Source organism: Vanessa cardui, chromosome 16, assembly GCF_905220365.1.
Source record: "Vanessa cardui chromosome 16, ilVanCard2.1, whole genome shotgun sequence".
Lineage (NCBI taxonomy): Eukaryota > Metazoa > Arthropoda > Insecta > Lepidoptera > Nymphalidae > Vanessa > Vanessa cardui.
This window is the reverse complement of record NC_061138.1, coordinates 6,094,055-6,117,281: the sequence shown is the minus strand read 5'-3', so window position 1 is coordinate 6,117,281 and position 23,227 is coordinate 6,094,055. Positions and strand designations below refer to the sequence as shown.

Here is a 23,227-nt window from a genome sequence, read left to right as displayed (position 1 = left end):
TTTCATTTCATCCTAATAGACATTACAACAAACAATTTTCGTATTTACAAGGCCTCTTGAAAATAACATTTATCTCGATGGTATTGTTAGTTTTATATTTTATGTTACGTTAGGCTTAAGTTAGTTGTTTACAGAGGGCTTGTACTAAGCTGAGATTACGTGGAACCTTGATCTTATCTCAAACATCACGTTAAATTTATTTTGTTTCTTTATAGAATAAACATTTTCTTGAATATTTTGTAGCACTTAGGTTATTATAAATATAATAAATTGGCAGGACTTGGGAACAAGATTTATTTTTTATGCTGTGACATCACACAGCATGTCATGCCTTTCCTCTCTGTACAAGCTTTTTGAAATGTTGTGAATATCATAATAAAATAATCAATCAAAATATTCTGTCTATCAAGTTGGCCTATAAAAGAACTCTTGAATCGTATATAGTACTCTAAATGTGTCTATTGAATTCCTTAAATTATATATATTTTTTGTTACATTTACGACGGTTCACAACTATTGGGCTTCTCGTGACAGATGTGTTTTATTTTCCAATTAGTACGTTCACATGTAATAAATATAAAGATGTATATATTCGGAAATACGATTAGGAATCCTTCATACAACATATGAAAATCTACTACACTTATGGTCTTATTTACCCTTAAGACTTATCCTAACCTAAGACCTAAGACTTTGCCTATAAAACAAAGTTACTGAAAAATACATTCTATTCTATTTCTCGTAGCCATATTAAAAATAGTATTACACAATAAGGTTAAATATAATTCATTATATAACCAACTATAATGCAACAATAGCAAGTAAAATAATACATATAAATATGAGATTTTTGTAGGTGTGTGTGTGTGTGTGTTCACCTTTATATATATATATATATATATATATATATATGTTTGTTTTCAAGGGTTTTTTGTGCGCATGAGTGAATGACGTTGTTTTATTAAGTATCTATTTATATATATATTTGGCGAGTATTATTAATGAGATAAGTATTATTTATGAATATAATGTGGTTCCAATTTCAAATCTATCATTCTGTGAAGATAAATGAATTATCTGTAGCACGTAGGAGTTTTGAAGAAGGCAGTATTAATACTCCCGTGCCTATTGTATAGTGTAAAATATTTTGCGCGGTCGGCAAGTCACCCCAGAGAATAGCCGTGAAGGATATCGTAATAAACAAATATTTATATATTTGACAAAGTCTGAATACGAATTCATTGCTCTTAATATTACTATACACATTAATATTGATATAGGGCAGTATGTAAAGGATGCATAATTCCTTTGACCGGTATAAGCGTCGCCAGGAGTTGGAGGTTTTCTGTGCTCCAGGAACTCATCCTGAAGGCCCTTAAAGGTGGGCTAACCATTGGGGCGTCGTGATGTCTCCCCAAAGAGTTGGAACGGGTATAGCTTTTTTAGTGACTATTCCGGTGAGCTAGGTATTCTCAGCACCGGCTACATCTCTGATTCAGACGGGAAAATGGGTAAACCGCTGAATTTCTTCTATATACCTGAAATTATATGAGAAAGGAAAATAATAGTAATTGTTTATTCTAGAGGCAAGTTACAAGAACGGTCCTCCGTAATAAAGTTTGTTACACATTACACAGTATATTTTATAGCATCGTATAGTTATGTCTGCTTTTCTAAGCCGTGAGCTTTCCCAGTGGATTCGGACAACGTACCCTACCTTTGTTTTGGTTGGACATCATTTGAAATTCATGAGAGGAAAGTAAATAGGGCGCCAGGTCTTGCTAAATAATTTCGTTTGGCTGAATGATTGTTGTCTTAAAATGTTTAGCTTGTTTATCAAAAAAAAAAGAAACTCTTTTCGAAGATAAAAAAATGATAATTATTAAAAAGTTGAAAGCCTCAATCCGTCTATGGGTTAGAAAGTAAAGAGAAAAAATACTAATAGAAATAAGAGCGTATGAAAAAAGTAGTATTCACATGCCCAAAGGCAGCTTTACTTTTGATACAATTCTGTAAAATGTAGATTCAGAAGTGCTTATAAAAACTTCCTCGCATAAAGTATAATGTGATTTAAACGAACGATTCTTCATTTTTCTATCATTTATAATCAAACGAAAAAACTTCTCCATCGCAATGCGATGCCGTTCACCGTTGCCTGCCACCTATTCCACGGTTTCTCCTACAATCTTTCAACAATGAAGCACTTTCAAAGAAAATACTTCAATATTGCTTTGAAATCCTATGTTAGTCCGCTATTTATATATCACAAAGTTTTCGAATTGGTACGAAATATTTACAGTGGAAAATCTAGCCTACAGTAAATTTATTATAGGCTTATTCAAATAAAACCTTTCGTATAGTGGAAATAAATGTCAAATCATCCAATTTTTTTTTATACTTTTGTTATAATATTTTACTATAATAAGAATATTAAATAAGTTATTATTAAAATTATAATAAGCAAATCGTATAATTTGGTTTGCAATGTTTGCCAGTATATATTTATACATACATATATGACGAAGCATCAAGAGTTTCTTGAAACGTCAGGCTGGAATCGAGGTCGCCGTTGTTTGTCCTGACGTAAAGATTACGTGATATACGAAAAGATTCACACTTGCGGTGGGAGTTCCGATCACGTGCGCTAACAGAGTTGATCGAACGAACTCGCTGCGTTACCAACTAAATCGTGTCCCATCTTGATAATCCAGTAATATTTTAAAATTATTGTAATTGATATGTACTTGGTGGTAGGGCTTTGTGCAAGCCCGTCTATAACTACAGGCACAAGGGTCATAACACCTTAGTTCCCAAGGATAGTGGCACATTTACGATGTAAGGAATAGTTAATATTTCTTACAGCGTCATTGTCTATGGCCATATCAGGTGGCCCATATGCTTGTCCGACAACTTATACAATAAAAAAAAATACATAAGTAGCGTAAAAGGAATGATTTATATTTTGAAGGTAACCGATAACCAGTTAATGCCTGAATCCTCTTTATGTATAGAGCACTTCTAGGCAATTTAAACGACTAGACGAGCACATACCTGTTAGAGGTAGCCATGGCTCATATATATTAGTACTTTAAGAAATTCAAACTATTCCTTAATACGCTACCAACCTCCAGAACAAGATGACGTCTCTAGTCCCTGTAGTTTCACCGATTCACTTATCCTTCAAACCAAGAAATATAACGTATATGGTCACACAAAGTCCTCCACATAAAACCCCAAATATGCTATAACGCGGTTTAATAATCAAACCATTTTACTGAGAACATCTCACGGGATCAGTGATATTTACTTTACGAGACGATCGTAAAGGACGTGCTTCGATTTTTCGGTGCTCTTAATGAGTTTCACAACGACTTTAACGTCCAGGTAAATTACATGAAAGTAACAAGGTAATACTTTATTTTGAAATATCCAGGTGGAATGTAATAAAAAAAGGTTTTAATTTGCCTGAGATAAAACGTGTAATAAAACAAAAGTTGAACTGACAAGAGCGAACGTTTAAAAGTAAATTATAACTCAAAAGTAATTAAAGGTCCGTTCTTAAGCGAGGCTAGGTTTTGGGCATATTACACAAAAAGTACACAGTATTGTGTTTATTCCAATTTTCGCTAGTCCCCCTCACTCTCATCTACTAAGGACTGCGAATTCCAACACGACCAAAAAGAGTTCAAGCGCAGAACAAACGACTTCACGTGCTTTCCAAGGTACGGAAATGTTAACCATTCCAACTTTTTGTGGACCTACACCCAAGGTCTGAACCAAGATTGGTTTGAGGCTAGCCACGATTGGACCAGACCATTGATACAATCAAAATATATACTGTAATGAAGCATATCGAGTTTAGAAGAAAAATAAAAGTGTGTTAAAATCCCACTGCTGGCCTCCATTTGTCTTTTAGGAGAATTTTTGGAGCTCACTGCACCACGCTACTCCAATCCGGATCGGTGGACACTAGTGGAAAATTCGCAAACACCACGTGTGGCTTTATATTATATATTTGATTACAGAACGAATAGTGATGCTTGCCTTAGGTTGGAATTTAGGATAACTGGTTAAGGTTCACGTCTTGTAACCATTGGGCCACCACTGCTCTATTTAGTATATACAAAACAATATAAATATTGAGCATTCGAGATGGCAAATAATATATCGTCAAATAGGTACACATATGATAGCGTAAAAATAATACTTAACAAAGGCACACCTAAACAGAGACCACGGCAGGATGTGCAATCGTAAAATATGAGATTGTAAGTAGTTTTTCGCTTCAAGCTCTGCACTTAGCACCTTTAAATGAGCTGATGTTTAAATAGTACTTATATGTGATAACTATAACGCGAAACTAGAAGTTTCTTTCTCTCGGTGAGCGCAATGTGCCTAAAATTGACTTGCACTAAGTTTTCTCTTCGCGTAAGGTTTGTAATACATTAAAAATATTACGATATGTGCCTATAGATTAACTGTTTAAGTGATAACCACTGCCCATATACAAGTACGATGTAAAAAAGGTTATCGATTCCTTACATAATCAATGCGTCACTGTCTCTGAGAGCTTAGATGTAATGTCATTTGTGTAGTCACACTGGCTTACTCACCCTTCAAACCGGTACATAGCAATGCCAACTACTACTGTTTTGAGGTAGATTATCTGGTATGTGGATGGTACCTATACAGACGGACTTTCACAAAGCCCTACCACCAATTGAATTATTAGTTAGGGTTGTTGCAACGGTAAATAAAGAAATATCTAACTAACGTATAAATGAATCTACAAATAGTATAGCTCTCAGAATTTTAATACAACTTTCAAGCTCTAAAGCATTGGCATCTGTGTTTCTAAGGAACGTACCCAAGTAAAGTAATATATAAATAAACCTTCTTATATAATACTCGAAACACTAATGGAATACCATTTTATAGACTATATTTTGAATATAGTCTATAAAATGGTATTCCATATGTATGACTTTTAGTTAAATTTAATTTCATATTTTCTATTCAATGGGTAGTGGCCTCGTCCTATAGTATTAAAGCAAGTAATTGCCACTGTTGGAGGTACTGAAAGGTATAGAAATTATATTAAATACTACTAACTACTAGCATATGTAATATCTACACTAAATAAAAATATTTGAATAAATCAAATTTTTTTAATTTTATTTCCAATATTGAATTTTTTTTTCTATTATTTACATAATATATTCTTTTAAAGTATAAGCAGATTATACTTTAAAAGAACTTATATTTAGAACGCATAAGATGGCTTTGTATTTGAGAGAGTCCGTATAAATTCTATCCTTGTTTGTTTATAATATTTAAAACAAAAAAACTTTAGTAACATTAGTTTCATGACTGGAATAAAAAAATATGATAAATATTTCTGTATTCTTTTTATGTGTATTGTAGTTTGTGTGGACCATAAGATAGTCAAAAATCTTTAAAAATACTTTACGACGGATGTATGTATATACATACATACATATATGTATGGATTTAACGTCGAAAATGAACTAGTATCGAAACGATATGAAACTTGATATAATCCGACTAATTTAAGAATATCGCTATGACCAACTCGTCTCAACTTAATGTAGCAACAACTAAAAAACCAACGCTATAATATAACCTCGGTCAATGGACGAGCTGTAGTAAATAGTACGTTTCTTGTTGATTTTCCTTGAAGCATTATTACTAGCCATTATTGTGTATCTTCGTAAATTTATTTTAGTGATTATGATTATGATTATTATCAAAGTAGTAACAATTGCTACAGTTAAAAAAACAAGTATATATTGTATTTTTCTTTATGTCACGTAATAAGGAAAAATGCCAAAGAAATCTAAAGAGTACTTAAATAAGTTCCTACAATAGGAAAGCTCATTAATTGATCATTACTTCAATATTCCTTCCTGTAATCGACTTGCTCTCAAGTGGCCTTAGTTCTGCATTGAAGTTTCACGAAATCCAATGTGCTCATTGTTAAATAATTGAATTCCTCTCAAATGGCTTGTCATCAAACGATTATATCGATTTTAATAAAATTCCATACGAAAATTAAAACTATTTTTATTAGCTTATTATTATGGTATTATATATAATAGCGCTATGATTGTCCCACTTTTGGGCTAAAACTTTATCAATTACCTACGACAGAGCAAAAACGAGTACTATGATTTTGGCTGGTATATATGAATGTTTATGTATTCCATATATATCTTCTTAACTACTTATCACATGAAGACTATGTGACGTCACATTTAAATGAATAATTGTAATGAATTTAGTTTGTAAAAACAAATTCGGATGAGAACATTTTCAGTCAATGAGGGTTGACAAATAAACATATGCGAATCTTAGGATTGAGGATATCATGGTGTAATACTAATGATGTTTTTTATATTTTGCAGTGACCCTAACAGAATATTTAAATTACATGTATAAAAAGCTATTTTTATTGATAATAAGGTATCATACCTACCTACGCGTTTTGATGCAGCGTAAAGAAATAAACTCTAAATCTTTATTAGGAGAAAAGGCCCCGCTGTGGAGCGTTTACAGGCTGTTACTTTATCGTCATATTGAAATTGATATACACATAAAATACGAGATCAAATATTGAAAATAACTATCATACGTACCGTATATAGATCTACGATTATGTATGACTTTTAAACATAAATTTATCGTACAATGCTATTTCAATACAGCAAGCCTAGGGCGTTTTTTACGCTGTATTTTTATACATAGTTATATTCTTCACAGAACTAAATAAAAATTTTATACTTCAACGATTCCAGGAATTTATTAATTAATAAAATAGTTCGATCGTTGATTCAGACTTTTTGGATATACATTGTTTTTGTTTTAGTCTTAAATTTTTAAGAATGTTCCGTAGATTTTTATCATCCAAATGAAATTTGGTTTTGATTATAAATTGAAACTAAAGAACAAGTCGTGTCTCTATAATATATATAAAATTAAGTATCTTCAGTATAACCCAGCTGACGTGAATGATTGGCTGACTGACAATTTTTAACTCTATCTGTTATGAGCATTCGGTATTATGCATGGAACTTTATTGTTAGTGACTCAGATTTTTTAATAACAAAACTTTAAAATTTTACAAACAATATTGTGTTTGTTATATGTTTAAAATAACAGCCTGTAATTTTTGGGAAAATTACAGGCTGTTATTTTAAACATGCAAAAACAAACCGACTGCTGGGATAAGGCCTCCTCTTTAATTAAGGAGAGGGTTTGGAACATATTCCACGGCGCTGTTTCAATGCGAGTTGCTGGAATACACATGTGGCAGAATTTCTATGAAATTAGATACATGTAGGTTTCCTCACGATGTTTTCCTTCACCGCCGAGCACGAGATGAATTATAAACAAATTAAGCACATATATATAGTGGTGCTTGCCTGGGTTTCAACCCGCAATCATCGGTTAAGATGCACGCGTTCTAACCACATGTTTAGTTATATTTATTTGGTGGCAAGGTCTTGTGTAAACACATCTCGGTAGGTTCTTCCACTCATAATGTTCTAGCAAACAATAATACTCGGTATCGCTGTGTTCTGGTTTAAAAGTTTACTTGAATAGCTTATTAAATTAAAAGTAAGTAAACAACCCTAGTATCGAAACAAAATATATCAAATAAATCGTCCTTATAAAAAAAAAATCAAAGAATGTAATTCTTGTCATCATGTAACTTAGAAAGAAAACATTTATTAACATAAGAATTAATAACATCTAATACTTAAATATATATAAATATGAACTAAAACTAGTTACTGTATAAATCTTGACCGCGTTGAATGGTGGTAAGAATGCTAGGAGCATTTCCTCGTTGAATCGCAATTCCGATCCTCTGGGCAAAAAACGAACTAGCCCTCCTGTCCCCAGTGGAGATAATGAGGCGAGGTGATATACATTTTATGAAGCTTTCTGAAAGAAAATTTCATACTAACCTTTGAATCCTCTTAACGAATGTATCGTGTCTATTTTTCATATCTTTGTTTTACTTAAGAAGAAAGGAAATAGTTTCATACTAAACTTTTATAGCTCTTTGATGAAAGATGCATTTTGCAAAACATGAACGCAGGCTTCTCTATGCTAATACTCTTAACCACTTAGCGATACTTACTCTCAGTGCACCGGGAAATATTGAAGGAGTCAGAGATTCCTGAAATAGGAATTCTTATTAATTGAAAAACTTTTTTAACATTCCAAGAAACTATAAGTTCGCGATACATTGAAAAATCATATGAAAATATTTCAAATTTAAAAGAGTATATATGTATATTGACAGATGATTAATAAATGAAAACAGTACGATTAACCTTTCTGAATTGTGAAGATTGATTGTGTATTATGTGTTGTTTATCTTTGAAGAGTTTTATCTGTGGCACCATAAAACCCAAACTTATCGGTAGAGCTTGTATCACAATAATTTACTAATATATCCCGACCGGTAGGACTCAAACGTGGCTCAAATGAAATGATAAATGAATGACATCGATATACAATTACATGATTAAAAATCTCATATGTGGACTTTGCCTAACACCGACACATTCTTCAAGCTTTAAGGTCAGAAGATCAGCCCTACTTACCATATTATATAGAGTAGCTAACTTCTGCACTTATAAAGATCAAAATCTTGCTGGAACCATATTTTTATATGATTGTTTTTTACTTCTTTTTAGAAATATTTTATAGGCATAATTATCAATCAATTGACATAATATTACGCTCATGAGATTTATGGGTATCGAAGATCTGTGTAATATCAGACGATATCGATTTGAATTAAAATTGCAAATATAATCCGCTCAGATTGAGTATTCAAATGAAATGAATTGCTGCAACTAGAACGTATATATATAATTGTCGATAGATATGTCCGTGACTGTACAACGCACTAATAATATCAGATGTTTTACTTTAACAGAGGCAAATGATCGTTCGATGGTGTTGATAAGTAAACTCTCATAGTTAAATTCGTTTAAATATAAACATTGTCAAACAGTTAGCGATCAGTCATGCATTATGTCGAATACCATAAAAGCCATAACAACATACGGCATCTTACATACTTGTTTAAATCATTTGTCCTTTTCGTATACATTTCTTCCTTATCTTCAAATTAATCATAATTTTGGATTACATTGGATAGACATTTAAAATATAAACGGTCTTCCGGAAAATCTTCAGATGAAAATACTTACAAAATCGTTGATATTATATCGCTCGAGAGTTTGGAAATCGTTTCTAATTAGAAACATCATTTCGAACGTTCGTTTCGAACAAAAGCCTTTCAAACTAAATGTATTCACATTATTAAGGCCAACGATTCTGTAAATGACACGTCTGAAGCAATTTTAACCTTCGTTAAAAGTCGCTTCACAATACATTAATTATCATGAAATTTGCTATAAGTATCTGAGTAAGTATTTCGCGTATTTGGACGTTCAGTATTGTACAATTTGCTTTGTCCACCTCAATTATTTTCAGTGATAAGTTAGAATAGCGTGCATAATATAACTACAAGGTAAAACGTTTCAAAGTGATATGATTCTGACACATGTTAAATGGTTTTACTTGTGTGTATTTACACGTGTCCTGAGTTGCATGCGAATTTGTCTGCCTGAAATATTTGTTCGAAAAAAGCAAATTAATACTTTTGTCTGACAGATTTCAATAGCTCTCAGATATATACCAATTGGTAAATAGATATTCAGTTTGTGTCCAATAATGAAATTGAGCTCTTACATTATTACGAAACCATGAATAACTGTGTCATGTGATCCCAGTAACCTTAGATAATAAAACAAAAGACGAAGAAGCGCATTGTACATTAAAATTAACAAAAATTCGCATCGTTTAGCTCAAAAGGAAATTTTCATTCAATTTTCATTTGTTTTCGCTTTTGTTGCTTCACTTTATATTTGGTTTATAATCTGTGCTATTCCTTAACAAGAAATTCGAAACTCCACAGTCCCAGAACACAAGTTTGAAATGTCAGAATTTCTTATACATTGACTACAACAATTATTTTATAGGATAGACGTATCAACGTGTCACTGTGAGTTAAGTGTCAACATGTCAGGAGAGAGAGTGATTTCTTACGGAATCGTATTGCTGTAATAATAAAAGTAGTTCATCAATAACTTTTCACGTTACTTATAAGTAAATTGCTTAGTCTTAAACCATATAGATAGCATTTCATAAATAATTATACGGTTTTATTTTATAAAGGTCTAAAAGTAAGGCTATTCTCGATTTGAAGAGAGGGTTTGAATATGCCTCAATGCGGCTTTTTGATAACATGTGGCCGATTCTCATCTGACAGATGCAGAAGCATGAGGTTGATAATCTATACTAATATTTATTAAAAGTGAAAGTAACTCTGTTTTTCTCTCTGTCGCTCTTTCACGATCAAACCATTGGTTTGCTGACATATGTTCTGAAGCAATCTTGAGCTCTAAGGAAGTACATAACTTACTTCTTTTACCTAACTCATGACAACTAACCCACTAAACCGCGAGTACCTACGCGTTAACGAGTAATAAATACACAAACAATTATTGGTGTTTTGCCGGGCTTGGAACCACAATCATGGATGCACGTCAGCTCATTACAACAAATTAAATGGTACTTAGGTGTATAATAAATATATTAATTAGGTCTTAAAATGATGATCATAATACATGCTTCTAAATTTAAACTCTTATATTATCAATATTTCAAAGAGATTGTATAAAATTGAAAACATAGGCAAATAAGAAATCCTTTCATCCCTAATATGCGATAAAACACACATAAAATGAGGATTCCAAACAAACACGAATCCTTAAGGTACCCGGCATCGTAATATAACTTCTTGTTAAAATATCCTTACATCAATCCACTGTTTGATTGTTTACTTCACATTATGAGGATAAATTTATCGATCTAAATTTTTTCGACCAGATACAGATGTAAGTATTTTCATCTGAAGATTTTCCGGAAGACCATTTAAATTTTAAATGTCTACCCAATCTAATCCAAAATGATGATTAATTTGAAGATAAAGAAGAAATGTATACGAAAAAGGACAAATGATTTAAACAAGTATGTAAGATGCAGTATGTTGTTATGTCTTTTATGGTATTCGACATAATGTATAACTGATCGTTAACTGTTTGACAGTGTTTATATATAAACGAATTTAATTATGAGAGTTTACTTATCAACACCATCGAACGATCATTTGCCTCTGTTAAAGTAAAAAATCTGATATTATTAGTACGTTGTACAGTTACGGACATATCTGTCGACGATTATATATATTACACTATATACGTTCTAGTTGCAGCAATTCATTTCATTTGAATACTCAATCTGAGCGGATTATATTTGCAATTTTAATTCAAACCGATATCGTCTGATATTACAAAGATCTTCGATACCCATAAATCTCATGAGCGTAATATTATGTCAATTGATTTATAATTATGGCTATAAAATATTTATAAAAAGAAGTAAAAAAAAATCATATGGTTCCAGCAAGATCTTGAGCAGCTACACTATCTAATATGGCAAGTAGTGGTCAAATAAAAAAAGTTAAATTCAATATCCTCTACAATTATTATCATTCGCTGACATCGGTAAATAAGAAGACGAAAAAAGGAAGGATAAGGAATGAATGAGTGACACTTTAGAACCCGAAGCGAATGTTTATATAAAATATAATTATCATTATAAATAAATAATAAGATTATATTTCAGCTACGCTAGTTTTAGGATAGGTGAAATAGGTCAGTTAGTAAAAAAAATATCCAAAAGTCTAAGGCTCATCAAATCGAATAGTAAAACAAGATTAAAGAAGAAGAAGCGGATTTTTGTCTAACCTCAAAAATCATACATTAATATAGATATAAGATATACTACTATTTTCATGTGTTTTTTGTAGGCTTCTATCAGAATAAATAAATTTTTAAAGAGCAATTAATTGACCTCAATCTACAACAACTTTCGGTTTTGTAACGTAGTATGATCTCATTTTACTAAAAACAAGAAAATACCTTTAAAGTTAACAAAAGTTGGCGAAAATATAACTGTGACCGATGTCCACTAATAATATATCGTACAAATTTTAATCAAAGAAATTTTGGCGCTAATATACATTTGTATGTGTATGCGTATAAAACGCGTATAATATATACAAAATAAAGTTAAATTTTCAAACGTAGAGTTAAAAAAAGGATAGACATGTCACTGACAATGCACGAGAATAACATTAGGGCCTTGCATGAGAATACAGTCGCATTCTAAAAACACTGTATATGGTGTTGTGTGTAAATAGTTACAGCAAGCGTTCTCGCGTGTGAGCCTCACCACTGTCAGTGACGTCACTCTTCAAGTGGCGCTTCTATTTTATACGGTGACAATTACCAGCCAGAAATATATTTGAAATAAATAAGACTAAATAAATAGAGCTGAGATGGCCCAGTGGTTAGAACGTGTGCATCTTAACCGATGATTGCGAGTTCAAATCCAGGCAAGCACCACTATATATATATGTGCTTAATTTGTGTTTGTAATTCATCTCGTGCTTGGCGGTGAAGGAAAACATCGTGAGGAAACCTGCATGTGTCTAATTTCATCGAAATTCTGCCACATGTGCATTCCACCAACCCGCATTGGAACAGCGTGGTGGAATATGTTCCAAACCCTGTCCTTAACGGAAGAGGAGGCCTTTCCCAGCAGTGGGAAATTTACGGGCTGTTACTTTCTTTCTTTTTTTTAAATAAGACTATCAAAGTATTATTTACATCACTATACAAAACAATCTTTAAAGGAAACTACGTAAGGACACTTTTTCGATATCATTTCCAATTTAAGGAATGAAATATGAAATGTTAGAGCGTATAAACATTTCTTTTTTTTTTTGCCTAAACTTCAATTTTTTTATATCATCTAAAGTGAAGGCAAAATAATAATAACGTTATTATCAAAGTCATTGAAATTCGTACTAGTTTGGTATATTAGGACATTAAAAACTAGATGAGAAATGTGTACTTTTTTATAAATATTCCTAGTTTTACCAACATGAAACAGATTATTTCACCAAAATCACGTGTAAGACGTTACATTTACAGATATACTACGCAGCTTCCGGAATTGAATTAGTTCATTTATTTCTTATAGTAGTACGTATGTATGTATACGTTAGCATTAAGAAAGGAGTATTCAAAGTTATTTTCCTAAATTTTAAGGGTTAAGGGAACTCTAATGTAAGTTCATGAAAACTCGTCATTTTGTATATTTAGAAATTTGGAAACGTGTATATTATACAGGCTTATGTTAATAGGCAAATCTGGTTATGGAAAGACTTCTATACGTACGTAATTATTGCTAATTTTGTATAGTATATTATATATCCATTAGTTCGACGACCTCCGTGGTCGAGTGGCGTGTACACCGGTTTTCATGGGTACGCCACTCTGAGGTCCCGGGTTCGATTCCCGGCCGAGTCGATGTAGATTACCATTAGTTTTCTGTGTTGTCCTGGGTCTGGGTGTTTGTGGTACCGTCGTTACTTCTGATTTCCATAACACAAGTGCTTCAGCTACTTACATTGGGATCAGAGTAATGTATGTGATGTTGTCTCATATGTATGTATTTATTTATTTATACTTTATAAAAAATAAAAACAAAAAAATAAAAAATAAATTAGTATGTGTGAGTGATGTCTTAGCGTGCGTAAGACGGCTTAGAGTAAAGAAAGCAAAAAGTACAAATTAGATGTTAGTATAACAAACAAATGAACTTAATAATTTAACGTAGATCATCCGTGTGTTAATAGTTCTATGCATGGCTGGTTTATTATTATTTGTTAACTTTACATAGATGAATTGATATTCTGAGATGCAAGAATCATTTTAGTATCATTCTCAATTTAATAAATAAATCGATATTAAGTTTGTTATTATTAATAATTTCCTATATAAGTCATTCCCATCAAACTGCTTTTTTTTATTTTTTATAGAATAGGTTGGCGGACGAGCATATGGGCCACCTGATGGTAAGTGGTCACCATCACCCATAGACAATGACGCTGTAAGAAAAGTTAACCATTCCTTACATCGTCAATGCGCCACCAATCTTGGGAACTAAGATGCTATGTCCCCTGTGCCTGTGGTTACACTGGCTCACTCACCCTTCAAACAGGAACACAACAATACTGCGTACTGTTGTTTAGCGGTAGAATATCTGATGAGTGAGTGGTACCTACCCGGGCGGTCTTGCAGAAAGCCCTACCACTACCTCCAAGAAAATGCTTTTGTAACTATACAGAGTTTTGCAACAATTACAACATAGTTTTACATAGAATTTAAATATACAGAAGTCTTTTGTTGGGTGTGTAATCCAATTTTCAATTTGTCTTGATGTCGTTTTTCGATTACGACATTGTTTTTCTATAAGAAAATATTACTTATGTGTAAGTAATACATAATGTGAAAATGTCTTTATCCTTTTTTTCTTATTTTATGGACCGTTGAAGTATGAAATAACGTACTTGATAACAAATATGAAGTTCAGTGGAGAGCTACATCGGCGTACTTTTTATCCAGTAAGGATTTTATACATAGGGTGACATTTTTCTTAGACTTGTATTAAATATTGTATTATCATTCCTTTCAAGTCTATATTAAAAATTCTATATTCTGTGCAAATAAGATAACAATTTTATCATATCCATCCTAAAAAACTGACCCCTCCTGTTTCTTACAATTTAACAGGGGGCCCTTAAATTGTACCATGACTATTTTTTTTTTACGAATTTACTAATATTTTTAACATAATTATGTAATAAATTGAGCCTAAAACACCTTGCTATTTTTTTGTTAAATATGTTTTTGCAAATTATTAACTAAAAAATATATTTTTTATTGGATTTAAATATCTAAATCTAACATAAAAAGTATAATTTTTGACATAGTTTGTCAATTGTTAGCAGGGATTGCTGGGAATGCAACATACCAATAAATACCCTCATGAGTCATAACTGGATATGTGAATATATTGTGCAGTTGTATAATATAACTTGTGGTTTACTTAAAATTAAAAGTAATACACCGTCAATCAGATTAGTGACTTCCTTCTGAAACCGGAAAAACACATATAAAAGTTTAATCTCTTTAGAAATATGATAATAATGTAGGTACATTTTAAAGCACCTAATACGTATAAATCTCCAAGTACTTTTAAAAAGCCTTTCCCTGATCATCGCCTTATATAATTAATGATTTTTTTACACTTCAATGAGTGCTGTGACAACAATCGAGGATTAATGGAATAACCGCCGTGAGACTGCCTGGGAAAGTCAATGTCGAGACCAAATCAATTACCAGAACCAATTTGCCCCAAGTTACCAAATGCAATTAAACCCGTCGATATCTGGCAGTCTCTTCTACCGTTATCAGGACTTGTGAATTGAAATCAAAATACAAGCAATCAAATTAACTTTTTTAATTAGCTATTAATACCTATTTCGATTAACAAGCACTACTAAAATAATTCTTACGAAGTTTATCTTTCATTGACTTAATATTCTATTATTCTTTTAATTGAATTAAATTTCGAAATTGTTTGCAAGAAAATACTCTTGTATTGTTTTAAATGCTTTGTCTGACTGTAATTTTCACTTTACTAGTTGAAGATTTTAATTTACAAGTCATTACAAAGATAATGCCGCAACTTCACAAAATGCAGCTTCATCTCCAATCCGCTCGGAATAAGTTTTTCCATTAAATACGAATTCCGACAGAGGTACTGTCAAGTGAACCGTGAAATTTAGACTTCTGCCAATTTTCTGGGAACCTTCGGCGGTCCATATAGCTTGACATATTTTTGGATACGTTTCGATTGATTTACGCATTTTTAAATGTGAATAGTCTGGGCCAAGATCTTCGACGTTAATAGGATGAGAGGCGCCATCTTTTATTCTTCTCCCTAAATCTATTGAACATTTGCAAAGCTCTGTACCCAGATTTTGTCTCCGATGGTCACGAAGGGTTGCTAAAAACATTATTTCAAGACTGCAGTCGACTTTGTATCTGGAATTAGTTTAAATCTTTTTAATAACATGTTATTCGCTATCTAACACTTTATAAAAGCTATATAGATAATATATATGATAAGTATTTAAAAGCCGAAATGGATTGGTTAGATCAACAACAACGAAAGTCTGTAAATTCCCACTGCTGGGCTAAAGGCCTCCTCTCCCTTTGAGGAGAAGGTTTGGAACATATTCCACCACGCTGTTCCAATGCGGGTTGGTGGAATGCACATGTGGCAGAATTTCTATGAAATTTGTCACATGCAGGTTTCCTCACGATGTTTTCCTTCACCGCTGAGCACGAGATGAATTATAAAGACAAATTAAGCACATGAATCAGCGGTGCTTGCCTGGGTTTGAACTCGCAATCATCGGTTAAGATGCACGCGTTCTAACCACTGGGCCATCTCGACTCCTAACCACTGGGCCATCTCGACTCTCACTGGGCCATCTCGACTCTTGGTTAGATCGCGAGCCTTAAACGATGGCTGCAGGTTCAACCCAGACAAACACTACTGAATTTTCATGTTTCATTTGTCTTCAACATCGGAAAGAAACCTGCGTCTGTTTAATATCAACCAACTCATTCCACTGGCGTGGAATAGGCGTGGAATAGCTTTGTCTAAAGGATGAAGAGCTTGACTGAGCAGTAAGACATTTACACGCTGTTAATGCTTTATAGTTGACAGATTTAGTATTATTGAGAAGTAAGAATTTGTTTGAAATTACAATGATAATTTAGTTTCATGTACAACGAATGATCATATTTTTATATATATGTATATGTATATTAAAATTTATTATAGTGACAAAAAATTAATATACTCACTTGTCGAATAAATTGCACCTCCCGTCAACGTCGGCCATAAATTGTATAAGCGAGCGCGATGAAGCCTGTGTACAGCGCTCGTCGGCAAATATTTCAAAGAATGGCTTTTCTGATGCATCCGACGTTTTAACCTGTTAAAAACGTGTTTACATTTTGTCGTTTACACGATAAAGTTCTGTTTTGTTTTTAATAAAAATAAAGTGAGAGCAATTATTTTGATAGCGAACGTTGTAAAAATGAATGCAAGTACATCCGTTACATTTACAAAGTCCTTGCTGAAAACAAACGTGTGTCAACAACCTCAGATTTAACATGAGATAAACATATTTTTCGTATACGCTAAAAGCACTGTCACTTGAATTATTAATGATTGATGTATTAAGAATTTATTTATAACTACACATAACAGAAATTTGCATTCGCTTTTGAATTTGTATTCGGTTTTGTTTAAGTAGGTAAGTAGTAGGCTAAGGCCTCCTCTCCCATGAAAGAGAGGGTTTGGAACTTATTTCACCACGCTGTTCCAATGCGAGTTGGTGCAATACAAATGTGGCAGAATTACGATGAAATTAGACACATGCAGGTTTCCTCACAATGTTTTCATTCACCGCCAAGTACGAGATAAATTATAAACACAAATTAAGCATATATATATATTGAGGCTTGCCTGGGTTTGAACCCGAAATTAACAGTTAAGATGCATGCGTTTTAACAACTGAGCCATCTCTGCTCGTTTTTGTTGCTTCACTTAAATGTTTCGTGCGCTTCTTCGATCTTGTTTGTATAATAGAATATTATAATATAATACCTGTATTTTGTTAAACGCAACTGCTACTACTTCCCCTGTCTTCTCATTTACGGCGACTAATGAAACGCCGTCCAATGCTGCATCTGCGCATAATTCGAGGAGCTCCTCAGCTGCTTTAGGATTCCTATTGATTTCAGATCCTATTGATACAGCTTCATCTTGGCAGAACGCTTCTTTTATTACCTGTATACATGAAAAACCATAACGTACTATTACTAGTATTTGTTATTAAATCGCAATGTGGGGATCATACCCCATAATAAAATTCGTCCGACGAATTTCTAAGCACAGTTTCATTCGTCTACAAAGCATAAAATCATTATTCATCGAACGATTTTTTGGTAGATCATCAACCCATACATTTATTTTATCATGTTGAAGTTATCTATGAGACATAACACGATATATTCCCTAAGTCTTTGCCATTTTAACCATCTGATGGTAAGTGGTCACCATCACCCATAGACAATGACGCTGTACGAAATCTTGACTTTTCCTTACATCGTCAATGTGCCACCAATCTTGGAAACTAAGATGTTATGTCCCTTGTGCATGTTGTTACACTGGCGCACTCGCCCTTCAAACCGGAACACAACAATACTGAGTACTGTTATTTGGTGGTAGAATAACTGATGAGTGGGTGGTACCTACCCAGACGGGCCTGCACAAAGCCCTACCACCAAGTAAACATGGCGAAGGAATCAAGTTTAGAAATCACATCTTCATCTGTTTTCTGATGTATTGAAATATAACAAAATCAACGGCATCTGATAATTCGTAGTTGCTGAAGCTAGCTCACTTTTTCAATTAAAGATATTATGTTACAAACGTACTTAATATTTTAGAAACATTGTATGTTATTGTATTGTACAATAGAAAATAACAAATCAATCACAAAAACTTAGTACATATTATTATATATTTACAATTGTCATATATAATTATTTAAAAAATTTAACATTTATAATTTTCACATCAGTGTCGGAATATGAAAATATTTTTGTTTTATTTTTCGTTCATAATTCCGTTAATGTCGTTGGGCAATCTTTTAAAAAAACTGACCTTTAATGCGCCGTGAAATGTATCTGGTGTCAGAGATTCTATTCTGTATCCTGTAAAATAAAACATTTTCTTATATTTGGAACCGCATGATGATGGCACCTTATTCAAGGAAAGACAATATATAATAACTATTTAATTTTACATAAAAAATCCAGTTGTTTGCCAGAATCACATGACCAAGTATCATGCCGTGTTTTCAGCAGAGTACATTAGGAACTAGCTATTCAGTACATATTAGGAACTAGCTGTGCCTGCGACCTTGGACGCGTTTGAATTTAACAAAAAAAATATTACTAAAGCCTAAGTTACTCCCTATTATATCAGTTATCCACCAGTTAAAGTCCCTTCAAAATTAGTCCGGCCGTTCCAGAGATTAGCCGGAACAGACAGACAGACAGACAGAGCGACAAAAATGGTAAAAAATTGTTATTTTGTAAAAAAGGGCTATTGAAATATTACAAACAGACACTGTAATTTTATTATATGTATAGATGACCCATTTTTTTATTAATTCAGATTTTTAGTACAGATAAGACAATTAATATAATTAAAGTTATTTATTTGGTATATCATAAATTAAATCTTTTAATTGATTAACTATTTAAGCATTTTTTTTATAAAATAAGTTGTACTGGTTTGATAATGATCAGTGCTATCTTTAAATGGCTAAAAAACAAAGTGAGTGTATATAATTTTGTTTTATACTAATACGTAGATTAAATTAGGGTCTGAAGTAGTCACCAACGTCTGTAGACATCGGTGTAAGAAATATCAAACTTTACTTACAACACTTATGCGCCATATACCTTATGAACTACGATTTTATGTACTCTGAGTCTGTTGTTACACTGGCATACTCACTCTTCAAATACAACCGGAATACAACAATACGAAATAATGTTGTTTGGAGTCTAGAATATCGAATATCTATTCTTGTATCATTATAAACTATTATACATTTTAACCATTAGTCCATAACATTAAATGTATATCCTTCTTTCAATCACAGATTCGCTGCTTAGAATTCGTACGACGTATTTTTCGGACAAGCATTTAAAATTGCACTTTGAAGAAGACTTGAAACCGGACAATACCGTATTGTCTTGTATTGAAAACTGCTCCACTGCGAACTTGCCTTTGTAAACATTTAGATGACAATTGCATTAAGTTATATTTAAATACCCATTATTAATGTACAGATCTTTGTATAACAAGCTGTGCCCGCGACCTTGTATGCGTTTGTATTTAACAAAAAAAAATATTGTGTCCTAAGTTACTCCGTATTACTTCAGTTATCTGCCAATGAAATTAGTCCAGCCGTTCCGGAGATTAGCCGGACCAAACAGACAGACAAAAAATTGTAAAAAAAAAGATATTTTGGTATATATACCATGTACGAATACATATGCATTGATTAAAAAAGGGCTATTTTAATATTACAAACAGACACTCCAATTTTGTTATATGTATATATGGTGTATATGTTGTAGTATAATCGGAAAAATTGGATCATTTCGCAAAACCTAGGACATTTTCAAAGGATAATATGATCGGAATCTGCGCGACGTTTTTGACGTAGAAAAACAAACGTCGAGTTATTTTTAGAACATACTGTATGCCTTATTTTTTACATACGAAAGGCGGGATAGAAAACGTGGATCACAACTAAAAGCAGTCCAATCATTCAAACGTAAACATGTACCTACAACAGAATTTAATTTGTAATATAATTCATCTCATATTCAGCGTGAAATAAAACATCGTGAGGAAACCTGCATGTGATGCATAAAATTCTCATCCCCCTCTTCTAACTGCCAGAATATGTCCATCAATGAGATATAAAGAAACAGTTAATCTTAATATTTGAAAACAGAACAACCTAGTACCCAAAAAACCTATTAATATTTCCAATGAGTAATTCGTGGGGATCCTCCTATATTAATATTGATATAATAAGTAATGAAAAATCCATTTTAATATATGTATGTATATTATAAGATAGTAAGTATATTAATAATATATAATAATACAACCATATTATATAGGATTAATGATTATCATCGATAACAGCGATAAGATTTTTCGTAACAAATATTTGCACATCACAGTCGTGTTACATTTTTGATTTCATCCTAGAATCCCTAACATCTGGTCTACTCATTATTTCTGATTGATTTCGATAAATTCGTAAGTTTGTTTAACGAAAATGCAGTAATTATATTTCCAATATTCCATTACCAAATAGAATACATTCAAATTAAATAAGCAGTTTGACATTTATCACCAAAAACCTGTTTGATTCGTAGAATTACAAGTGCACACATACAAAAAAACTTCAATTGGTATTTAAAAATGCATCGCTGTTGTGCATTCTCAAATAATCTTAAATCATATCTATGAGTCAGGTTAAGTGACCATGAATGGCATTTTAAGGTTAATTAATACTTTTGTCAATTTATTTCATTAAATTAAATACAATCGATGAAATTAAATACAATGACTCACCATTGTTTGTTACAAGCCAAATCATTTCAAGTAAATATTACACAAATACGATAAAATATGACAGTACGTGCGCTCGCGTCGCTTTGAGACCAACTGATTAAAATTGATTGTTGATGCTAAAGCTGGCTACACACACATACACAATAAGTATCTTTTATATTTTATCACACTAGTATTCGTGTATAATAAAATTGTTTTTACTACTGGTTTTATTATATATTTATGAAAGACCTTAAAATAAACTGATACATTTTCATCCGGAAATATAATGCTTTAAATGAAGAATTATGTAATTTCATAACTCAAAAGTCACATGCTTTCTTGCCGATTTCAGAAGAATCTACATTCCAAATTGGCTATAATATATTATGTAACAAACGTAGTTATACTTATATATTTTTATGTTTATATATTACACTGTCGTGTGAAACGTCATTATTCATTCAAGGTGAGCATCGTAGTAACCCAGTAAGTGCCCTTAGTAAGAGCAAATTTATTCATTACGTATGTATGTCATTTCTGTATGATCAACTGATGGGCTACCGTTTTCTTTGTATAGATCATATCCCACCATGTTGCTCCAAAGCCGGTTGGTTGAAATACTAGTGGTAGCCTTTCATCCGGATAAAAATATAATTAAACACAAATATTCATTGGTCCTTGCTTGGACACGAACCTCAATCTTCACTTATGATTAACATAATAACCACTGGGTCATCTCGGGTCATAAATTTATTGTAATATAGTATAAGGAGTGACATCCCTACCATAATCAGTCCACCTGTTACAAACTATAAAACGCGTACGATTCTATGACTAGGATCACTTTTTCATTCTCGCGCTCGTGTTAGGCTGTCGTCTCGCTGTCGGCACGTGAGCTAATTAAATATATCACATTGTTTTTATTGTCATTTTATTAGTGTAAATAAGATTATTGCGTTATTTTCTATTTGAATAAATAATTAATAAATTTGGAGTGATTTGTAAGGTAGATTGTTTTTTTTTAATGAATTACTACTTCTGATTCTTATATCAGAAGTGGGATAAGTGACTAATTCGCCCACATAAAACGACTACTATTCGGTAAGTTTTTATTAAGTTTCTAATTGTTGTTAAAGTGTTTGTTTGTTGAATTTTTTAACCTCAAATCAGTAATTATGGGCCGAACGTCTCGTTCACGCAAAAAGCGTAGTAGATCGCAAAGTGGTGACTCTCGTAATTCAAATATTCAAAGTCGCGAATCAAGTACTAGCTCACGTGCTCGAGACCGTAGGGATTCTCGCGATTCCGAAGAGCGCCGCTCGCGTAATAGGGACAGACTTCGCTCGAATCAAAAATCACGGCGTCGTCGAAATTATTCGCGAGACGATTCTAATAGATCGCGATCGCGTTTGCGTCGAAATTCACCGAGTCATGACGTAGTAATTACTGCAACGAGCTCGTTACCGACCGGTGGTAGCATAAATCCTCAACCTTCTATAGAATCGGGTCCTACTTATTCTGGGGCATCTACCTTAGCGCAGGCTTTGATGCAGGCTATTAAACCAATACAACCCACGAAATCGCAACACTATTATGTGTCTAATTTTGACCCATCGGTCAACAATATAGAAACCTGGTGTGAGGAGGTAGACCGTGCTAGGGAAGTTAACGGCTGGAACGATCATGAGTGTCTGTCTCGCGTAGCTTCTTGTTTAAAGGCCGACGCGAAGGTCTGGCTTAGTGAGTGGGTATCGAATGATAGGACATGGTCTAATTTTAAAAACGAATTCAAACCACTTTGCCCACGTCAGTTAGATTACGCTAATATCCTATTTGAGGCAATAAACATGACTTCTGATAAATTCGCGACGTATGCCGAATATGCACGTCGTACTTTGTTACGGTTAAAAAT

The 23,227-nt window shown here is 32.7% G+C and overlaps 1 protein-coding gene across 1 annotated transcript; it reads right to left on the bottom strand.

Moving 5' to 3' along the window:
* Positions 1–15,525: 15,525 nt before the first annotated feature.
* LOC124536429 lies at positions 15,526–21,544 on the bottom strand. Its single transcript, XM_047112972.1, has 5 exons — positions 21,334–21,544; positions 18,829–18,878; positions 17,767–17,949; positions 16,959–17,089; positions 15,526–16,127 (listed from the first exon to the last, which is right to left on the bottom strand). The coding sequence occupies exons 1-5, from the start codon at positions 21,356–21,358 to the stop codon at positions 15,749–15,751; spliced, it is 768 nt and encodes a 255-aa protein (XP_046968928.1). The 5' UTR covers positions 21,359–21,544; the 3' UTR covers positions 15,526–15,748.
* Positions 21,545–23,227: the final 1,683 nt, after the last annotated feature.

What these genes read in the sequence shown, in the direction of transcription:
- LOC124536429 (XM_047112972.1), bottom strand. Translation starts at nt 21,358, where the DNA reads ATGATTTGGCTTGTAACAAACAATG. An exon ending in TTGCGTTTAACAAAATACAG is followed by an intron (nt 17,090 to 17,766) that starts GTATTATATTAT and finishes CGTTTTTAACAG; the next exon opens with GTTAAAACGTCGGATGCATC. An exon ending in AGGTGCAATTTATTCGACAA is followed by an intron (nt 16,128 to 16,958) that starts GTGAGTATATTA and finishes AACTAATTCCAG; the next exon opens with ATACAAAGTCGACTGCAGTC.